Source organism: Podarcis muralis, chromosome 14 (genome assembly GCF_964188315.1).
Source record: "Podarcis muralis chromosome 14, rPodMur119.hap1.1, whole genome shotgun sequence".
Lineage (NCBI taxonomy): Eukaryota > Metazoa > Chordata > Lepidosauria > Squamata > Lacertidae > Podarcis > Podarcis muralis.
In genome coordinates, this window is record NC_135668.1 from 25786551 (window position 1) to 25804277 (window position 17727).

A 17727-nucleotide genomic window follows, 5' to 3' on the forward strand; every position below is an offset into this window, starting at 1 on the left:
TGATTGTGCACACCTGTCATAGAGCACTCTATTCCCCCCACTCCCATAGGGCTTTCTGACCCTTATTTTCAAAGCTCTCGACAGTTTGCTTGCCTAATGCAGCCACATCACCACTTGGAAGTTCTGCCTTAGCTTTAAGGTTTTAATAAAGAGAGAGGGAAAGAAAGAGGGAGACCCTGGCTACCTCGTCAAATATTAAAAACCCTCACCTAAAAGTGCTGGGACTTTCATGCACCCACAAAGATTTCCTCACAACCACTCCCACACTGCAGCCCCAAATATGATGAAAATGGGTGAGCCCAATGTTTCACCCCAAGCATCAAGTGATTATCTGATTATCGAGAAACAAGTGGGATGATTTCCCAGGATGGAAAGTGAACCACCACATAATGTTGTGTTGGAGGAAAATGTGTTGTCAGCCCTAACATCTGGTGGCCTGGACCCAATGACAGGGAGGGAGCCAAAATGCATCTCCTGACACAAAGCACAGGAAGAATGTAAGAAGAGCCCTGGCAGATCGTAAGAACATATCCACAGCCTCCTGGATCAGGCCAGTGACCCGTCTAGTCCAGCATCCTTGTTCTCACAATGGCCAACCAGATGCCTGTGGGAAGCCTGCAAGCAGGACCTAAGTGCAACAGCACTCTCTCCACTCATGATTCCTGGCAAGTGGGATTCAGAGGCAGTCCTGAGATAGATAGTCTGACTTGGCACACAGCTGTTTCCCACGTCCTAAATCAGCCTCTCCCATGGGAGATGCAATAGTCCATAAGAACACAGGAAGAGCAATGCTGGACCAGGCCAAAGGCCCAATTAGTGCAACATCCTGTTCTCAGAGTGACCAACCAGATGCCTCTGGGTTGCCTGCAAGCAAGACCTGAGTCCTCTCCACACCTGTTATTCTCAGAAAGTGATACTCAGGGGCCTACAGCTGCCAATGGTGGAGGTAAAACATAGCCATCATGGCTAGTATTCCCCATCCATTCTTGTAATATAGAAGCTCTCCCCACCGCCACCACAAACATCAATAGGCATTTTATGGGTATTAAAATAAAGAGATGCAGTACATAAAAATAAATTCTGGCAACTATCGTGAGTAAAAAACAAACACACAATTCAAGGCGAGTGAAAAACAGCCCACAGACAGCACTGAGCCACAGAGGTGGGTGAAGGGACCACGATGGGGGGTTTCTCTCTCCAGAAAACATCGGATCAGGCAGCTAAAATTATTGCCGCCGTTCTCTTGTAACTGTCACCTGTGGTGGGTATAATTACAGGTTACTGCCGCCAGCACGCCCACCTCATATGGCAGTAAAAAGGGCCCACTGCTTGCCAAGCCCAGGCGCACAATGGAGAAGACGCACCATCTAACTGAGTCCAAAAAAGAGAACAGCCAGGGAGACTAATAAAAATGACAGCTTAGAAACAAAAGTGATAAAGCTCTGAAGCTTCGGAAACCAACCAACACACACACACACAAGCTAGCTAGCTGGCAATGTAAGTACTGAGCTCAGTTCTCTGACAGTTCAGGGCAATGCAAGCAGTTTGAATTGTCTCCTTGTTTCCTTTCTGCTGGGTTTGGGTTTTTTAGTTCTTCCTTCCTGCCGTAAAATGCTTGCACAAGTTATTAAGAGCCAGGAGGGTGGACCAAATCAGCAAAACAAAACGAAAGGCATGACTAGCAAGCCACGAAGAGTATTCAAAATGGAACAAAGGTTAGCTTCAGAAAGGCTGTATCTCAGTGGTAGATCATCTGCTTTGCATGAAGAAGGTTCAGTCTCTGACATCTCCATGTTCTCTGCATGAAACCTTGGAAAGCCACTGCCAGTCAGTGTAGACAATACTGAGGTAGTTGGATCAAAAGCATCACTCCATGTTTCTAAAGGCACCTTATTGCTCTCTCTTCCCAAGCACCACAGCAAAATAAAGGTATCCACCATTTGTGGCTCTGCACACCTGGGAGATCATGGGTGACTGGTGTGGACCACTAAATGAATATGAAAAGCCTGATCCAGCAGGCTATCCTTATGTTCTTATGGGTAAGTTGCAATGTTCAGAGCAGCAAAAATATGGCATATATAGGGTCTGTACCACTTGGCCCACCCAAGCTACAACTCTGCATGCACAGAAGATATAAATATGTTCATTGGAGGCATCACCACTTGTCGTGGGAGACAGAACTAGACCTGCCTCTCCCTCCAAATCCTGTCCAGCCAGTCAAGGCAGCACCTGGAGATCATCTACCTCCCCAGACTTTGGTGATGCTCTTTCCCCATCAGAGGGGAGGGAGGAGCCAGCACTTCAGCCCCCACCAGAGGGGAAGGGGACCACCACCTTTCCACTCTGCTCCTGTGCTGTAGCCTCCCTCTCCCATTCCTCCTCACCTTCCACCAGAGCCTGCCCTCCTGGGTTTTACCCAAAGGGGCTGAGACACTCATGACAGCATGCAAAATAATGGGGGATGACCACTAGCCTATATGTTTGTAATGGGGAGAAGGGCTATAATTTATCAAATAGGAAGAGATGTACATCAGAGGCTATTGGCCATGACAGACATATAAAGCTTTTTCATATGATACCTATGAAGAGCCCTGCTAAAGGTCCAGCATCCCACAATGCTGTGGTTTCCCACAATGGCCAACTAAATGCCTATGGGAATCCCACAAACAGATGCCTATGAAAAGCCCACAAGGTGATAGTGGTTGTATGGTGGGGTACTGGTTAGTGTCAGAGACTGGCTAAATGAGGAAGATTGGTGGGAGTTGGGTGGGCTCCAAAGACTTAGATACCAGATTCTGGTAGTGGGAGACGAAGAGAAATCTGCAGAAGAGACAAGCTGGGAGGTGGATTGAGTGATCAAAGGGGGGTCAAGAGAAGGAGGCCCTTCCAGGACACAGTTAGAGGCCGAGAGTCACAGCATGAGCACAGACCGTCCCAGTCCTGCTGACTCTCCTCCCCCTTTGACACCCTGTTCGAGGAGAGTCTTGCACATTTGCTGAGCAACAGATCAGGCAGGCCCAGAGGAGGAGCTCACCCCATCAATGCAGGTTCCGTCTGCTTGGGAAGGATCCAGACTGAAAGGCTAGAAGGGGAGGGTGCAGCTAGTGGTCAGTTTCAGTAACATCTCAGCTGGATTAATACAGGCCAGAGGACTCTGTTGCATTGTTATTTTCTGTTAATAAAGAGCTAATTGGATTCTGTGCCTCCCATGTGTGTGCCTGCCCTGTGGTTGACCTGGCTCGCTGATGACTCCTTGACAGTTAGAGTGCTGGACTTAGGACCTAAGAGATGAGGGTTCAAATCCTCACTCAGCCATGAAGCTCACTGGGTGACCTCGGGCCAGTCACTGCCTCTCAATCGAGTTCACAGGGTTATTGTGGGAGTTAAATGAGGGAAAGAACCATGTGTGCCATACCTTGAGCCCCTTGGAGAAAAACATGGGACATAAATGCCATAAATAAATAGTGTTCTGCCATAGGTGACCCCACTGCAGCTGGTAGTCAGTGGCATGTTGCCTCTGAACTGAGAGGTTTTATATGTGGTCAATAGTGATGGCCTTTTCCCTAAACTAAAGATAAACCATTAGGTCCAGTCGTGGCTGACTTTGGGGTTGTGGTGCTCATCTCACTTTATTGGCCAAGGGAGCCGGCGTACAGCTTCCAGTTCATGTGGCCAGCATGACTAAGCCGCTTCTGGCGAACCAGAACAGTGCACGGAAACGCCGAAGCGGTACCTATTTATCTACTTACACTTTGACGTGCTTTCGAACTGCTAGGTTGGCAGGAGCTGGGACCGAACAAAGGGAGCTCACCCCATTGCAGAGATTCAAACCACTGACCTTCTACTCAGCAAGTCCTAGGCTCTGTGGTTTAACCCACAGCACCACCTGCGTCCCTCTTTCCCTAAACTAAAAAGTCCCATATACCACAACTTTTCCACATAGCAGAGTTACTCCATCCCATTGCCCTTTTCTAAACTTTTCCAATTCTACAGGGTTTTTTTGTCGAGGTGAGGTGACCAAGTCTATTTTAGCTGATGAACACGATTTTTATTTTGTTTTGTGAGAGTAGGAAATCAAGAAGTCTGCTACCAGATGGTGCCCTCTGATTTCTCATTTAGAAATCAGCTGGACTGGTAAAAAAAACCTTTGACTTAGTTCAAAACTGGTGATGAGAATATGTCCTCCATCTGAGGGCCCCACCCTCAATATCTGCTGTCTGAGGTGGCTGCCTTACTCTGCCTAATGTTAGAGCTATCACTGTAGAAAACTCACATTGGTTCTCTCTATTTACCCTCCTGTATCATCAAGGCTGGTGAGGCCGCTTAAGCCGTCATTCAAGAAAGGCATATTTCATAAGAAAAAGCCCCAGCTTGCATACAAACTTGTCTGTACAGACTTTTAAAGGGCTGGAGTAAGGGTGGAGGAGAGACAGTCGAATACAACGTCCTTTTAATTTCCCTCATATTACAGTAATTGCATTAAGAAAACTGTAATTTCATTAAATGGCATAATTACCATTAATACTTGGCAAACTGTCAATAGAAGGGATAATTATTCCGGAGAAAAAATTATAAGCAGAATGTGCAACGATGCATAATTCCTCACAACAGCAATTCAACGCTTAAAATTTACCTTTAAAATGTTTTTAAAATATGTATTACCCAGTGGTAGCAATTAGCTCCATGTGGCAGGCGTAACTTTCAGGACCAAAATTCTGCAGAGGGAGCTTTACAGCAGAGATTTAAAAGGCAATTCAAAGCAACTTCCCAAACACTATTAAAAGGAGGAATCTTGGAATATGTTTCACTTTTGCAATCATTAGGAGAAGCGCACACAAAAATGTGTATAAATTTTCATGCACTTTGGGGTTTTTTTAAAGAAAAGTTTCCAAACTCATACAGGAATGCAACAGACTGAACTTTTTGCATTGGATCAGATTGTTATTACATATGTGATCTTTGCTGTCTATTTAGTTGTTTCTTCAGCTTGTAAACTGCCTTAGGTATAGTAATACAGAAAGGCGGCATACAAATTGAAAGTGAAATGAAAATGAGCTCATGATTAGGGGAAATGAGAAATCGAGAGAAACTGAAAATTTACAGGTTCAGCCATCCCTAGATCCTGGTCATGTACCTGCCCACCACCATACTAGCCAGCTGTTTCCATCAGAAGACAGAAAACATCCTTATAAAAACAACTAAACATTAATATATGACCTATTAAAACAAAGAGATCATGAAAACATATATGGAATTGTTGTTAATTTTTTTGTCATTGAGGCTCTTAACTGCGAGATTGCTTCAATATATTTTGTGGGGTGAGACTCCTAAATGAAATCATATAAATTAAATATATGAATTTGTGTGCTTGTGTGTGTGTGTGTGTGTGTGTGTGTGTGTGGATGAGAGTGGAGGATGTGGATTTGAAGTCACAATTGAAAAAAACAACAGTGGGATTTTGGCTGCTGGGACTGGCTGATGAGACTCTTTCCTATTTTTATTTTCAACCAATATAGGCTAAAGAGTGAGAGAACCACCAAAGATGATGAGAATCAGGGCAGAATGATTTCCTGCATAGTTCTGACAAGTGGCACACCCAAGAGCTGCTAGGGTGTAACCAAACCGTTAATTTAAAGAAAACGAGGCTTTGCAGAAACTCAGAGATGGAACGGAAAAGGTCTATCAACATATGCTGACAAATCAGCCCAGAATCATATCCACCCACTAAGGGCAAGTCACAATTTAGAACCAGAACACAAACTTCTGCAAAATGAGCAAGTGACTCTGAATCAAGACTGAGAATTTATTTCAATAACACACCAAGATAATTTTATCAATAGTCAACCATATGCAGTTAAGTAATATGAATAATAATTAAAAGAAACAGGACGGTGCTGAATGTTCTCTTGTTCTACTGCAGGGGTGAGGAACCCCATTCAGCACAGAGGGTGAGAAGTCTTCTTCTCTATGGCTAAAAAGTGCCCCTTTCAGGCTGACTGGGGGGCTCCAGGACACTGCAGAAAGGGGGCTTGCTACAGAAATAGTAATGAGTCTGTGACTCTCAGGGACTGGACTGAGAAGGAATGGTGAAGACCACGCACCCCTTCCTGAACCTTCCCAAGAACAGGAGGACAGTGTTGATTTAGAATAGCGGTTTGCAGAAGGTCATAGTTCAGAGGCTGCAGAGGGGAAGAGCTAGGAAATATTGGGAGAGCAGCAGGAAGAAAAAGCAGCAGGGGAGAGACAGCTGACAGACTCAGTGTCTTTGGAAAGCATTCATGGACCTCCTCCCCCCGGACCCAGCGTGCACTAAGAGTAGTAGAACAGAAAGCTCAGAGGCAGTAAGCACATGTCAGCCAGCGCAGGGATGAAGTAGAATAGGAGAGACAGAGGGGTGGGACTTTACTTGGAGCTACACCATTATCTGAGAGTCCGTCTCTCACTGTGAATTTTGAATAAAATAACATGGTAAGAACTTCTTGTTTTCCCATTGCTGGCTGCCAGCCGTGAGGAAGGGGGAGCCTGACAGTGACCCCGCTCCCCCCGCGCAACCGCAGACTGCTAAACCCCTGACAGGCCGTGCTCCCCAGGCTCACAAACCCTCTCTGACCCAGCTCTTAGACTTCCTTCTGTCATTTTACCTGGCTGGAATGTGTGGTAACATCTCTTGTTTGCCTGGGATGGATAGAGTTGACTGTGCCTGGTCATACTCTCTTTTCCCACACTGACCACTACTGGTATGTGGTCCCCATGAGGAAATGCATCCCTTGGAATGGAAAGTGCTCCCCACCTCTGCCTTAGTACTTTATACTATACAAAGGCATATATATCAAATCTGTTGCTCGTATTAGGCAACGTCCATCACTGAAACATACCCACTGCCTCAGAAGGTTACCCACAAGGGAATGTGACCTTCAGGCTGAAAAGGGTCCCATCACTGCTTCCATAACATGGTATTGGTGTCACAGCACAGTGAAGCTAATCAGATTTGGTGACATGACGACCTTGTTAAGAGCAAACAGAAGACTAGCTCTCACTGACTTGGTCAATGGCTGCTGAAGGGGCTCATAGGCAAAGCTATCACATTAGGGCCAAGTGTAGGCAAGATATTTCTCTATGACTTGTGACTTTGCGCAAAGATTTCAGTGTGTTTGTGTATGTATATTATGTAAGGCCACACACCAGATTCTGTATCAAAATGCAATTTTGTTGCTTGCATACAAATAAATAAGCAGATTTACCTGTTCCTGGTTGTTCTGCACAACTTGGGAAAGGCCAGCTGCTATATGGATGTCAGTAGACCCATCCCCAAATATTGACAATCTACCAGACACTGCCCACACAATGTCTAGTTCTTACGGATGCAAATATCCATTTGGAACTTGTGGTTTTGAATATATGTTATCAGGACATTTGATTCTGTACCTAATACTAGATTTTGTAGCAGGATTTATATGCTTGCCTGGAAATGTAATGTAAACTTTACCCTAGAGTTAATGGTGACTACTCTTCCATTGCCAAGAAAGGGGACAGATTTGCACATAATTTGCACATGCTAGTTTATATGTATATATTCCAATGTAGGGAAAATGGTTTTTATCCAACTGAGTTCGGCTCACATTAGACCAATTAAAATTAATGAGTATATCTAATTTAGGCCCCTTAATTTCAATAGGTTTACTCTGAGTAAAATGTCATTGGATGGAACCCAATTTCTATAATTTGAACAGAGATTTTGCCACAGTGGGAAAGAATGTGACCAGGAGACCTGTTTGCTCCCTCAGTCTGCTTTCCAAATGCTGTTAACTGAGGGTGGGGGACAAATTCAAAGCCCAAGCTCTTCCTCCCTATGGTTCTTTATCTCCAAATTAGACTTAGACCTCCAAATAGAGGTGCAATTCAACTCCACATGGCTCTCTGAAATATAAATAACCCATTCCTCCAGACACATACACAGCCCATCATAACAAGGAGCATTTCACAGTCATCTACTGAGAAAAGTCATTTATGAGAACACATTTAATTCTGTTGAGAAGGCTTAGCCACTTACCACAAATGCTATCACACTCCTGACGGGAGATTCCCACAGAAAGCAGCTTTGGAGAAACTGTATCATGTTCCATATTGCCATAGTGATTCTTTTCACACGGTCAACGTTTCTCGACAAGATCTGGCGAGCATGAGGTGGGAGGGAAAAGAAGATTCAAAACAAGGAGGACTTTAAAAACAAAACAAAAAGGAACAGGGGCATGATAAAAAATTAAATAAATAAATGAAGCAAGCTCTTGCGTATCTATCTAACCTTTCTGCATGTGGAAGTGCCCTATCTAGTTAAGTCTGGGTGCTTGGAATGTGTCAACAAACCTCTCTACTCCTCCCTGACTATTCCACCAAGGCTAAAGGACAAAATGATGGGAGACAACTATTATTGAAGGGGGGCAGGTAGCCAAGGCAGGACGATCACTGGCTGGGAGGTGGGTACCAACGTTAGCCTCCCCAGCCCCTTTCCACGCACTTGTAGAACAGCAGCCTGCTGTAGAGGCAAGGTTTGGCTACCCAGAGGCGGAGCTACCTGCTCCGACACCTGGAGTGGCGCGGAGGTGGGGCTAGCCAGCCTGCGAGGGCAGGGCTAGCTGCCCACACAGTGAGCATCCCTAGCTGGGTGCTAGCCTCCCATGGTGAGCGTCCGGGGGCATGGCAAGCGTGGGTGTGCGCTGATGTCACCCCCCTCAGGGATGGCACCCAGAGCGGGCCACAACCCCTGTAACCCCCTTCCTCCTCCATTGTGGCCACCTAGCCTGACTTGTGAAGAGTAAAAACTTTGCCACAGCTGTAGCTGATTTCAGGGGCAGGGGGCATGGTATTTATTTGGAAGCTATTGTGAATGGTGAGTTGACACCAAATGAGCTGTCTGAGAGAGGAGGTTACCCTTTTGGGTCTTGCCTTTGGCATGCGATGACGCTGAGGGAACTCCCCATGGGCAACTGGCTGTGGGCTTGCTCCAAGGTCAGAGACTGGAGCAACTGGTACATGTAAGTGAGTTAACCCAATTCCCAAGTGAGAGGGGGATTGCTGGGGAGCCACATCTGTAGTAAGAGCCTGAATGCAGATTCAGTACAACTGGTGGGGATTTGATGATTTTGCTATTTTATAGTGTTTTGATTGTTTTAGTGCATTTATTGCAGCTCTCTTTTGTATCAACAGCCTGTGCAACTGTCTGGGAGCCCTTAGACCAAAAAGCAGTCTATGTACCTCGGGCTACAGACGCTTCAGGTTACAAACACTTTGGGTTACAGACTCCGCTAACCCAGAAATAGTACCTCGGGTTAAGAACTTTGCTTCAGGATGAGAACAGAAACCGCGCCGTGGCGTCATGGCGGCAGTGGGAGGCCCCACTAGCTAAAGTGGTACCTCAGCTTAAGAAGGGTTTCAGGTTAAGAATGGACCTCCGGAATGAATTAAGTTCGTAACCAGAGGTACCACTGTATATCTGAAACAAACTAAAGAGTTCCAATTTGGAACTCTCCTTATGTTTAAAACAAAGCCTTCATGTTCTGCGGCCACAAACTATTGTTCCTTATGTACAAAAATTTGTTAAAACCACAACAAAAAAGACAAAGACAATCCCAGCTGAGAGACAAACATACCTTCTTTGAAAACTTGCGGTTGTCTTCCAAAAACCGCCTTTCGCGTGGAAAAAAGGTTCTGATACTGGCTTTTACCTTTGAAAGAATATAAATAATTGCATGACTTTGGTGTTTATGTTCAGATGCTCCATCTTGGTTTGGTACATAAGCAACCAACTCATCCAGTTGGACTTGTGAAGATTACTAGATCTCCTAGCACCAAACCCCCTTAACCATTTTATCCAGACAACAAGCCTGCGAGGTAGGCCAGGCTCATTGGCAGAGCATCTGCTCTGTAAGGCAGCTCCCTATGTTCCTAGGAAAAGGGCGATCCTCTGAAGCCATTCGACTTACAGGATTAAATAGAACATCCAGCTCCAAGTAGATGACACCTTTTGAGGGAAGTTCCAGGTCTTTGTTCTTCAGTGTGTAGAAACTTTGCTCACCATTTCTAATCTTCAAATTGAAAGAAATAAAAAATAATAATGAGAAAAAGATAAGAATCTCAACTGAATATCACCGAGTGCGCTTCAGTTTTCACAGCAATGCTATAGGGTCTATGCTGGAGAGACAGTGCTTTTGTTTTATATGCAAGCGGAGCATGAGAGAGGCAAAGAGATTCCCATAGAGCATCCTGCATGAGCATCCTTCATCCTAAGGTGCTTTGCCTGCATCCAACTCATAAGCCTCTGAGTGCTGCTCATCACCACAATGGGGTGAATGCTGGCTGAGTGAAGAGGGAAAGTCCAATTCTTATTTAATATACAGATTAAATGCCAGCTTTGGGTCTTCTGTACCTGATTCTGCTACAGGCATCAGTTCAACGGCTAAACAGTACTCTGCTTGAATTTCTCTTAAACTGGAGAGACCATACTCTAAAAGAGCATAATTGGCTAAGAAAACAAAAGCAGAGATTTAAAATATCAGGGTCCAGCTTCACATTAGGGGTATTACTCTTTACTGAAGCAAGTCTAAAACATAACACAGAGCCAACAAGCAAAGCACACTCCAGAACCCCACCAGCCAGTAGGGAATCATTCGCTCCAGTTATTTACAATTTTAAATAGTTATTTTCCTTCCAAATAGCAATAGGTTGCTTGGCTGGACAACTGATGAAGCAAAGTTACTACCAAAAACCCCATAAATTCAATGATGAATTTAGGAAAGCCATCATCTCTCAGTCTCCGACCACCCTACCTCCTCCGTCTCTGCAATACTGAAACCATCCTTGCAAGATTGCTGTAGATACGAAATGTGAAGCATGTGGAATATTTAAAATGCTGAAGACCCGAAGACCACTGTACATACGTTCCAACTTTTTCTGATACAAAACCGGAACATGTGTCTTCCGGGACGCACTCCCAGGCTTGTGCACCTTGCTCTGGCCCCCCAAAAGCACAGATATTGTGTGGTGCCCCAAAACATGCAGCTCTGGGTGCTGTGCAAGATCGCAGCCCCTTTTTCAGGACGAGAGCAAGGTGCGAGAGAGCATGTGAGGTTGCGATGGACAAAATGGCCGCCAAGATCTCACAGAAAGAAACAGGATGTCTTGTTTTCTCCCCACAGCACTTGGAAAGTAAGCCACTTCCGCCCTGCAAAAGGAGGTGGTGTTGCGGGCTTCATGCCCCCACCATGCGTGGCAGCTGGAACTCAGCCTCCACGCGATTGAGGGAATCCCCGGCCGTGTCACCCCCTGAACATCCAATCGGCTGGCTCGAGGAGCGTGGCCTGCCCTATTTAATGCAGGCACGACTGGGGATCTCCCTCTTTCACCGCCTCCACTGGGGGTGGGGCGGGAACTCGTCACACAATACACTGTGTTGAGATTTCCAAGCTCCATAGAATGCCATGGCCTAGGGTCCCAGAAGATATCAAATATCAGCCAACTATATGCCAGATTTCCCAAGGGAGGCTCATCTGGTGCCTACGTTACATATCTTTAGTTGCCAGGAAAGAAACAGTGAGACTTGTTAGGAGGCTCCTATTCCCTCACAGAGCTACAATTCCCAAAGTTCCCAGTGAAGAGGGATTGATAGTTCAGCTACTCTGGGAATTGTAGCTCTGTGAGGGGTGTAGGTAGGCCTTTTTCCCCACCCGGAACTCACCGCAACCTCTCAGGTGGGCGCCATTGCCATTCTAAAAGAACGAAGGAGGTATTCAATGGTGAGAAGGGTATCATAGCCCTTTAAATGTATGGTGTGAAGGTGGCCAAAGAAACTAGACGAAATAGTTTGGAATTTTCTCACATTGCAGACACAGAGAGAGAGACTTCTCCTCCCCTCCCGCTGCCTCCTCTTGCCTGCCTTGTTATGCAAATCCTGAGGGACACTTGACAAATGTCTATAAAATCAAGGGGGGGGGTGGAATCAGAATCTAACATCTTCTCACTGTCATCTCACACAGCCGGCTGCCTCTCGCATAGACCATTTGGCAGGCGCCTGCTCTCCAGGAGACCAGCTGCTCACACCGCTCCTGTCCAGTAACATCAGGGATACGAGGACTCAGGGAGAAATTAACAGAGTCATCAAAAATTGAATAAAAGATGTTAAGGAGTTGTTCCTTCCCTGTAAACATCAAACGGCCCGTCACATGATGCAGGCCGTTCAAAAAAAAAAAGTCTGAGCAAGCATTGAGCAGCTATAGCCTGTACAGAAGGGGCTTAATGCAGTCCCGAAGTCAAGGACATTGTGAAAAAGGGGGCGATGGTGCTGTGTTCAAGGTCGAAAGAGAAATATGAAGCTTAGAAGTGATAATGTAAAAAATTAAGGCTTGCATCCAACCAAGGTACTATACATGTTGTTGAGTGAACCCCAATCTCCATGCAGCAAGAGACTTCAATGGGTACCTGTGCTTACCCAGGGTTCAGTTTTCCTGGAATGAAGGTCAACAGAGACTGTATCTATAGGACATATGGTTTTATTTACACATATATACAATCCGAGCATAGGACGGAGGGGCCCCCAGCATTTACACCCCAGCAGATTTTGCTTTCCCACTGGGGTGAAGCCTTAAGTCACAGCTTTGGGTCCAGCACAGAGCATCAGCCAAAACTCTCTCACACAGACCCCCCTTAGTGTATTGTTTTCCATTCTAGGATGATGCGGCCTCCAGCCAGGTAAGGTAGGGGAAAGTCCATCCATGTGTCTCTATGGCAACTGGACAACCTCTTCAGATATGCAAGTGATAGTACTTAACTGGCCAGCTAAGGCCATTTCAAAGCAACTCTGGTAATGCCAAATGCCCACCCCACCCCCAAAATACCCCTTGGCATCCCACCATAAGCACCATCAAGGACAGGCAAGGCTAACTGCTGACCCAGCCCTTATGTGTTCAGGCACAGAAACCTCCCCCCTAAATAAATTCAAACTTGACTCAAACTTTTTGTTTGGTTTTTGGCAGAATTTAGGCCACAACTTTACTGATTACAGAAAGTGACTCCTTGCATAGGCTCTGGTTCGACTAGCTCCCTGCCATGCAGGTAGCGCTGACCCAGGGTTCCAGCATAGGTCAGCCAAGGGTGAACACCTGGATAAGTGGAAAGCCGGGAATGGGCTAACTCTGCCACCCAAATGTCCCCCTGGACTCAGGCACTGGCACAACCCCCTCTCAGGGGTTGACCAAACCATCAAGTCCCTGGATTCCTTTAACGGAATACCCTTCACATTGGGATGGCGTTCTCCCATCCCTATCACCTGAACCTCAGCCTATCTGCAACCTTACAAGTTGTGACAATTTGCTACGCGGCAGGTGAAACCCAAATGGCAACAGCCAATCAGCCAAGTGGGGAAAATTCCTGCCGTGCCCCTGTCCCAACGACAGATGACACACAATGGCATAGCAAGGTCAAGCACAACAAGCCCTAAAAGTAGGGAAAGGTGGGCGGGTGTTCCAAATGCACACGCCAAAAGAGGAAGCTCTGGGTCACGCGCATGAGCATAAATAGGTCCCTTGAACCATTTGGACTGCGTCCCATTGGCCAGATTGTACCCAGCTTCGAGGGACCTACCAATCGGGTGTTGTGGCTGACCAATCGTACCCACCCACAACACAGGGTGTTGGTTTTCCAGGTCTTACCACAATACGTGTCCTCTTTAAGGGAGGGCCCGATTTGTGGAACTGAATGCACATGCCACGAAAGGGAAGAAGGTGCCTTCAGAGGCATAGCGGGGTGAGGGAGGGGTCATTGCCCCAGGCACGGTTTCTTCAAAGGGACATTTTGCTCCTCACACTGCCCCCGCCAACCCCACGGTGCTTTGCGAGTCTGATTGCACACCCCAGCTTCACAAAGCAGCATGGGGCTGGCAGAGTGTCAGGAGGACACAACAGATACACACCCTTCCAATCAGTCGAATCCAGACTGATTGGAAAATGCCTGCCTGTCCTGCTGTGTCCTCCTCATATTGCCCTCCATACCCTGCTTTCCCCCCCCAGCACAGCTGTGCACACCTGCCCTGGGCACCATGAGGACATGTTCCACCACTGGGTGCCCTAACAATGAAAGGGAAGAATACTCATGACTTATTTTTAAATATTATGTCCATTTTCACTCATAAATTGGCAACAACAGGCACCTAAGAGAGTTCTGAAACCACCTGGAGAAAAATGTGTAGCAACTCATTTGGTACTAACTCACCTGGAGTACAAAAAAATAAAGGGAAGAAAGAAGAGATAGCATAATATTATATTCCAAAGGGAAATCAAGCTGATGAACCAATGTTATCTCCATTCTCTTTCTCTCAATTAATCACAGAATTTGACTGAAAGGCTACCCCACTTGCAGCATAAAGGACCACCATAAATACTGACTGAAGCTTATGAATCACAAAGCATTTTGTTCTTTTCAGCACAGTTCCTACATGCAACAGGCTAGGTAGCCATATCCCACTGAAACCATCAAGGCAGGAGAAAAACTCACAGACAGTAAAGGGATCGCAACTTTCCCCAGGAAATCTGGAGGCTTATCTCCATCTTCATCAAACACCGTCACTTCTAGAACATCGTGGATGTCTTTAACGGGGCTGGTGAGATTCACAGATACAAAGGAATGACAAAAGTCAAGATCTAAACGAACGTAATGTATGTCTATGTAAGAATTTAAAAGTTCACGAAAAAGAAGTCTATGGCAAGAGGCAAATAGGACATACAATAATAACCAAAATACCTTATGTGCTTTACAACATTGCAACGCAAACACAGTGTGTTATGTCACATAAATAATTTCTAAAACTTAAGAGGTGTATCTTGTCAGGAACCACTCTATTCCTGTAATGGTAATTTGTCTTAATTTGTTTGATATTCTGAGTTTTGAATTACTGTAGCACACCCCAAGCCCTGCTGGTTAAACGTGGGTAATAGATGAAGGAGGGTTGCAAAAGAAGTATTTTGAAAAAATGCATTTCGACTTAAACATTTTGACATCAGTGGCATCTAAGCTAAATAGCATCATTCTTTGCATGGCCTCAGATAATTAATTCTAATAATATATTGTTCTGCTGTAGATTCTAGAGGGAAAAATTATGCAGAACTCCTCTGCAATACAGAAATAGGCAAGCTTCGATGACTCTTGAATCAATGCTGATCTTAAATTGTCTTGATAAGTTCTGTGAACTAGTTTTAACCCTGCTCTATGGAATCTTTCAATGAAGGCTAGCAAATAACTACCTTAAAATAAAGTTTCAGATGCAAATCCACTTACAATGTGAAGACCTGGTTCCATTCTGGATTAAGGTTTTTGTAAACAGTGAAACTCTGAAGTCTGCCATTCCCCAGCTCCAACACACAAAAGGGGTCACTTTTTCCTGGGAAGGAAAGCCAGATATATAATTTGTTAGTGCATTATTTGACCACTGAAGAAAAACTTGCCAGTTATCTTGGTAAACTGCTTGACGACACTTTTCCTCATTTCAGAGCTTCCAATATAGCCTTTTCAGTAATGCATTTTTTTGCTTGAGTTGCAGGAATCGCATATTAGAAAACCTTTCAACTATTGAAAAGTTCTACTCAGCTAGCAGAGGGCTATGTGAGGGCAACTGGAAAATGACTCCGCTGCAGGGAAATAAGTTATTGCAAAACAAGGCAAACAGCGCTGCGCAAATGGTATCCTTTCCTTGCAAAACTCGCTCATTTACCGCCCCAGCACGTTGAAGACACAGCATTTACCTTACAACAGTCTGTTCAAGGAGGTGCTGTCGCAGTGTGAATTATTTCTGTACTTATTGAAATGTGGGGCATTGTCGTTGCTGAAAAATGTTTTGCAACCTTATAATTTTAAAACAGGGTTTATCATGTTTAAATTGTGTGTGTTTGTTTCTATAAATCGAGTGGGGATCTATGTTAGATGAAAGGCAGCTTAGAAGTTGTGCAAACCAGTAGCAGCAGCTAAAATAAGTCTTGGGAACTCACACCCAGGTCTAACTTTTAGAGTGCTATGGCTATAGGTCATGAGTGGGGAATCTTTATCAGCCTTAGGGGATGCATACCAGTGGTGGGTGGAGCCAGAGGCAAATATGGCTGGAGCAACAGGTGCGACTCTACTTTGTATAGTACACTCGTAGCTTGGAAGTCAAATGGAATCCATTCCAAAAGTCTGTTCGACTTCTAAAACATTAGAAAACCAAATCGCAGCTTCTGATTGGCTGCAGGAAGTCCCTGCAGCCAATCAGAAGCCGCAGAAGCCCCGTCGAACGTTCAGCTTCCAAAAGAACGTTAAAAAAACCAGAACACTCACTTCCGGGTTTGCGGCATTTGGGAGCCAAAACGTCCGAGTTCCAGGGCGTTCATGATCCAAGGTACAACTGTAGATTGCATTCTACTGTGCCCTGAACATACTATATAAAAATGAATATCTCTTCTGCAGAGAAACTGGAGGGCAAAATTCAGCACAACAATATGTTTGCTAGCTTTCGTTCTGTGTTAATGTGTATATGAATCTTACTACACATACAAGCCAGGCTTTCACTGGGCCCTGGTATACTATGTGTGGGCTCCCTAAATCAGTTTTATTTGTTTTTATGTTTTCATACTGTTCTATTGATTGAAAACCATATTTGTTGTTTAGATGACTTGTTAGCATCCGCCTGTATCGGGAGACCATGGAGGAGTGTGCCTTTGTGTGTGAAGTCAGCCTGATGGAAGGTTGCAGTGCCTGCTGTGGCTGTAGAGGCCGATACAGGATGCAGCTGAGGCAGGTGAAGGTGTTCAGTTGTGCTGATGCAGGCGCACCATGGCACTTCTTCTCTTGTTTTTACATTGTACACTGTTTACAATGCTTAATTTTTTATTTATACCCCACCCTCTCCAGCCAGAGCCGGGCTCAGGGCGGCTAACACCAGTAAAATTACAATACAAACATAATATGAAAAGAAAAAGAAAAAGGAAAGGAAAAAGAAAAGGGAAAAGAAACAGAAACAGAAACAGAAACAATTTAAAATATGGGTTAAAATACAATTTAAAATGCAGCCTCATTTTAATAGTAGCACATAGATCAAAACCATAAGGGGAGAGAAACATAAGGGTCAGACTGAGTCCAAACCAAAGGCTAGGCGGAACAGCTATGTCTTGCAGGCCCTGCGGAAAGATGTCAAGTCCCGCAGGGCCCTAGTCTCTTGTGACACAGTGTTCCACCAAGTCGGGGCCAGTACTGAAAAGGCCCTGGGCCCTAGTTGAGACCAATCTAACCACCTTGCGACTTGGGACCTCCAAAGAGTTGTCATTTGTGGACCTTAAGGACCTCTGCAGGGCATACCAGGAGAGGCAGTCCTGTAGGTACATGGGTCCTAGGCTGCATAGGGCTTTAAAGATCAAAACCAGCACCTTAAACCTGACCCTGTACTCCACCGGGAGCCAGTGCAGTTGGTAAAGCACAGGATGAATGTGATCCCGTGGCAAGGACCCTGTAAGGAGCCTCGCCGCAGCATTCTGCACCCGCTGGAGTTTCTGGATCAGCTTCAAGGGCAGCCCCGCGTAGAGTGAGGTACAAAAATCAAATTAGAGATTTGAAAAATGTTAAGCAGTTTAGAAAAGTTTGAAATACAGCATGATCACATCTTACAAGGGGGTTCGGTTCCAAGAGTTCTGCATATGCATGAAAATCACATGTGCC

The 17727-nt window shown here is 45.3% G+C and overlaps 1 protein-coding gene across 2 annotated transcripts in view; it reads right to left on the reverse strand.

Moving 5' to 3' along the window:
• Window positions 1-17727, reverse strand: part of MCTP2 (multiple C2 and transmembrane domain containing 2) — a 113989-nt gene that overhangs the window by 38491 nt on the left and 57771 nt on the right. For both annotated transcript variants that reach the window (XM_077919019.1, XM_028706232.2), the window contains exons 13-17: window positions 15322-15424; window positions 14542-14644; window positions 9981-10082; window positions 9648-9722; window positions 8051-8170 (exon numbers count right to left, since the gene is read on the reverse strand). In XM_077919019.1, the coding sequence (XP_077775145.1) occupies window positions 8051-8170; window positions 9648-9722; window positions 9981-10082; window positions 14542-14644; window positions 15322-15424 (503 nt within the window). The remainder of the gene's footprint in view (window positions 1-8050; window positions 8171-9647; window positions 9723-9980; window positions 10083-14541; window positions 14645-15321; window positions 15425-17727) is intronic.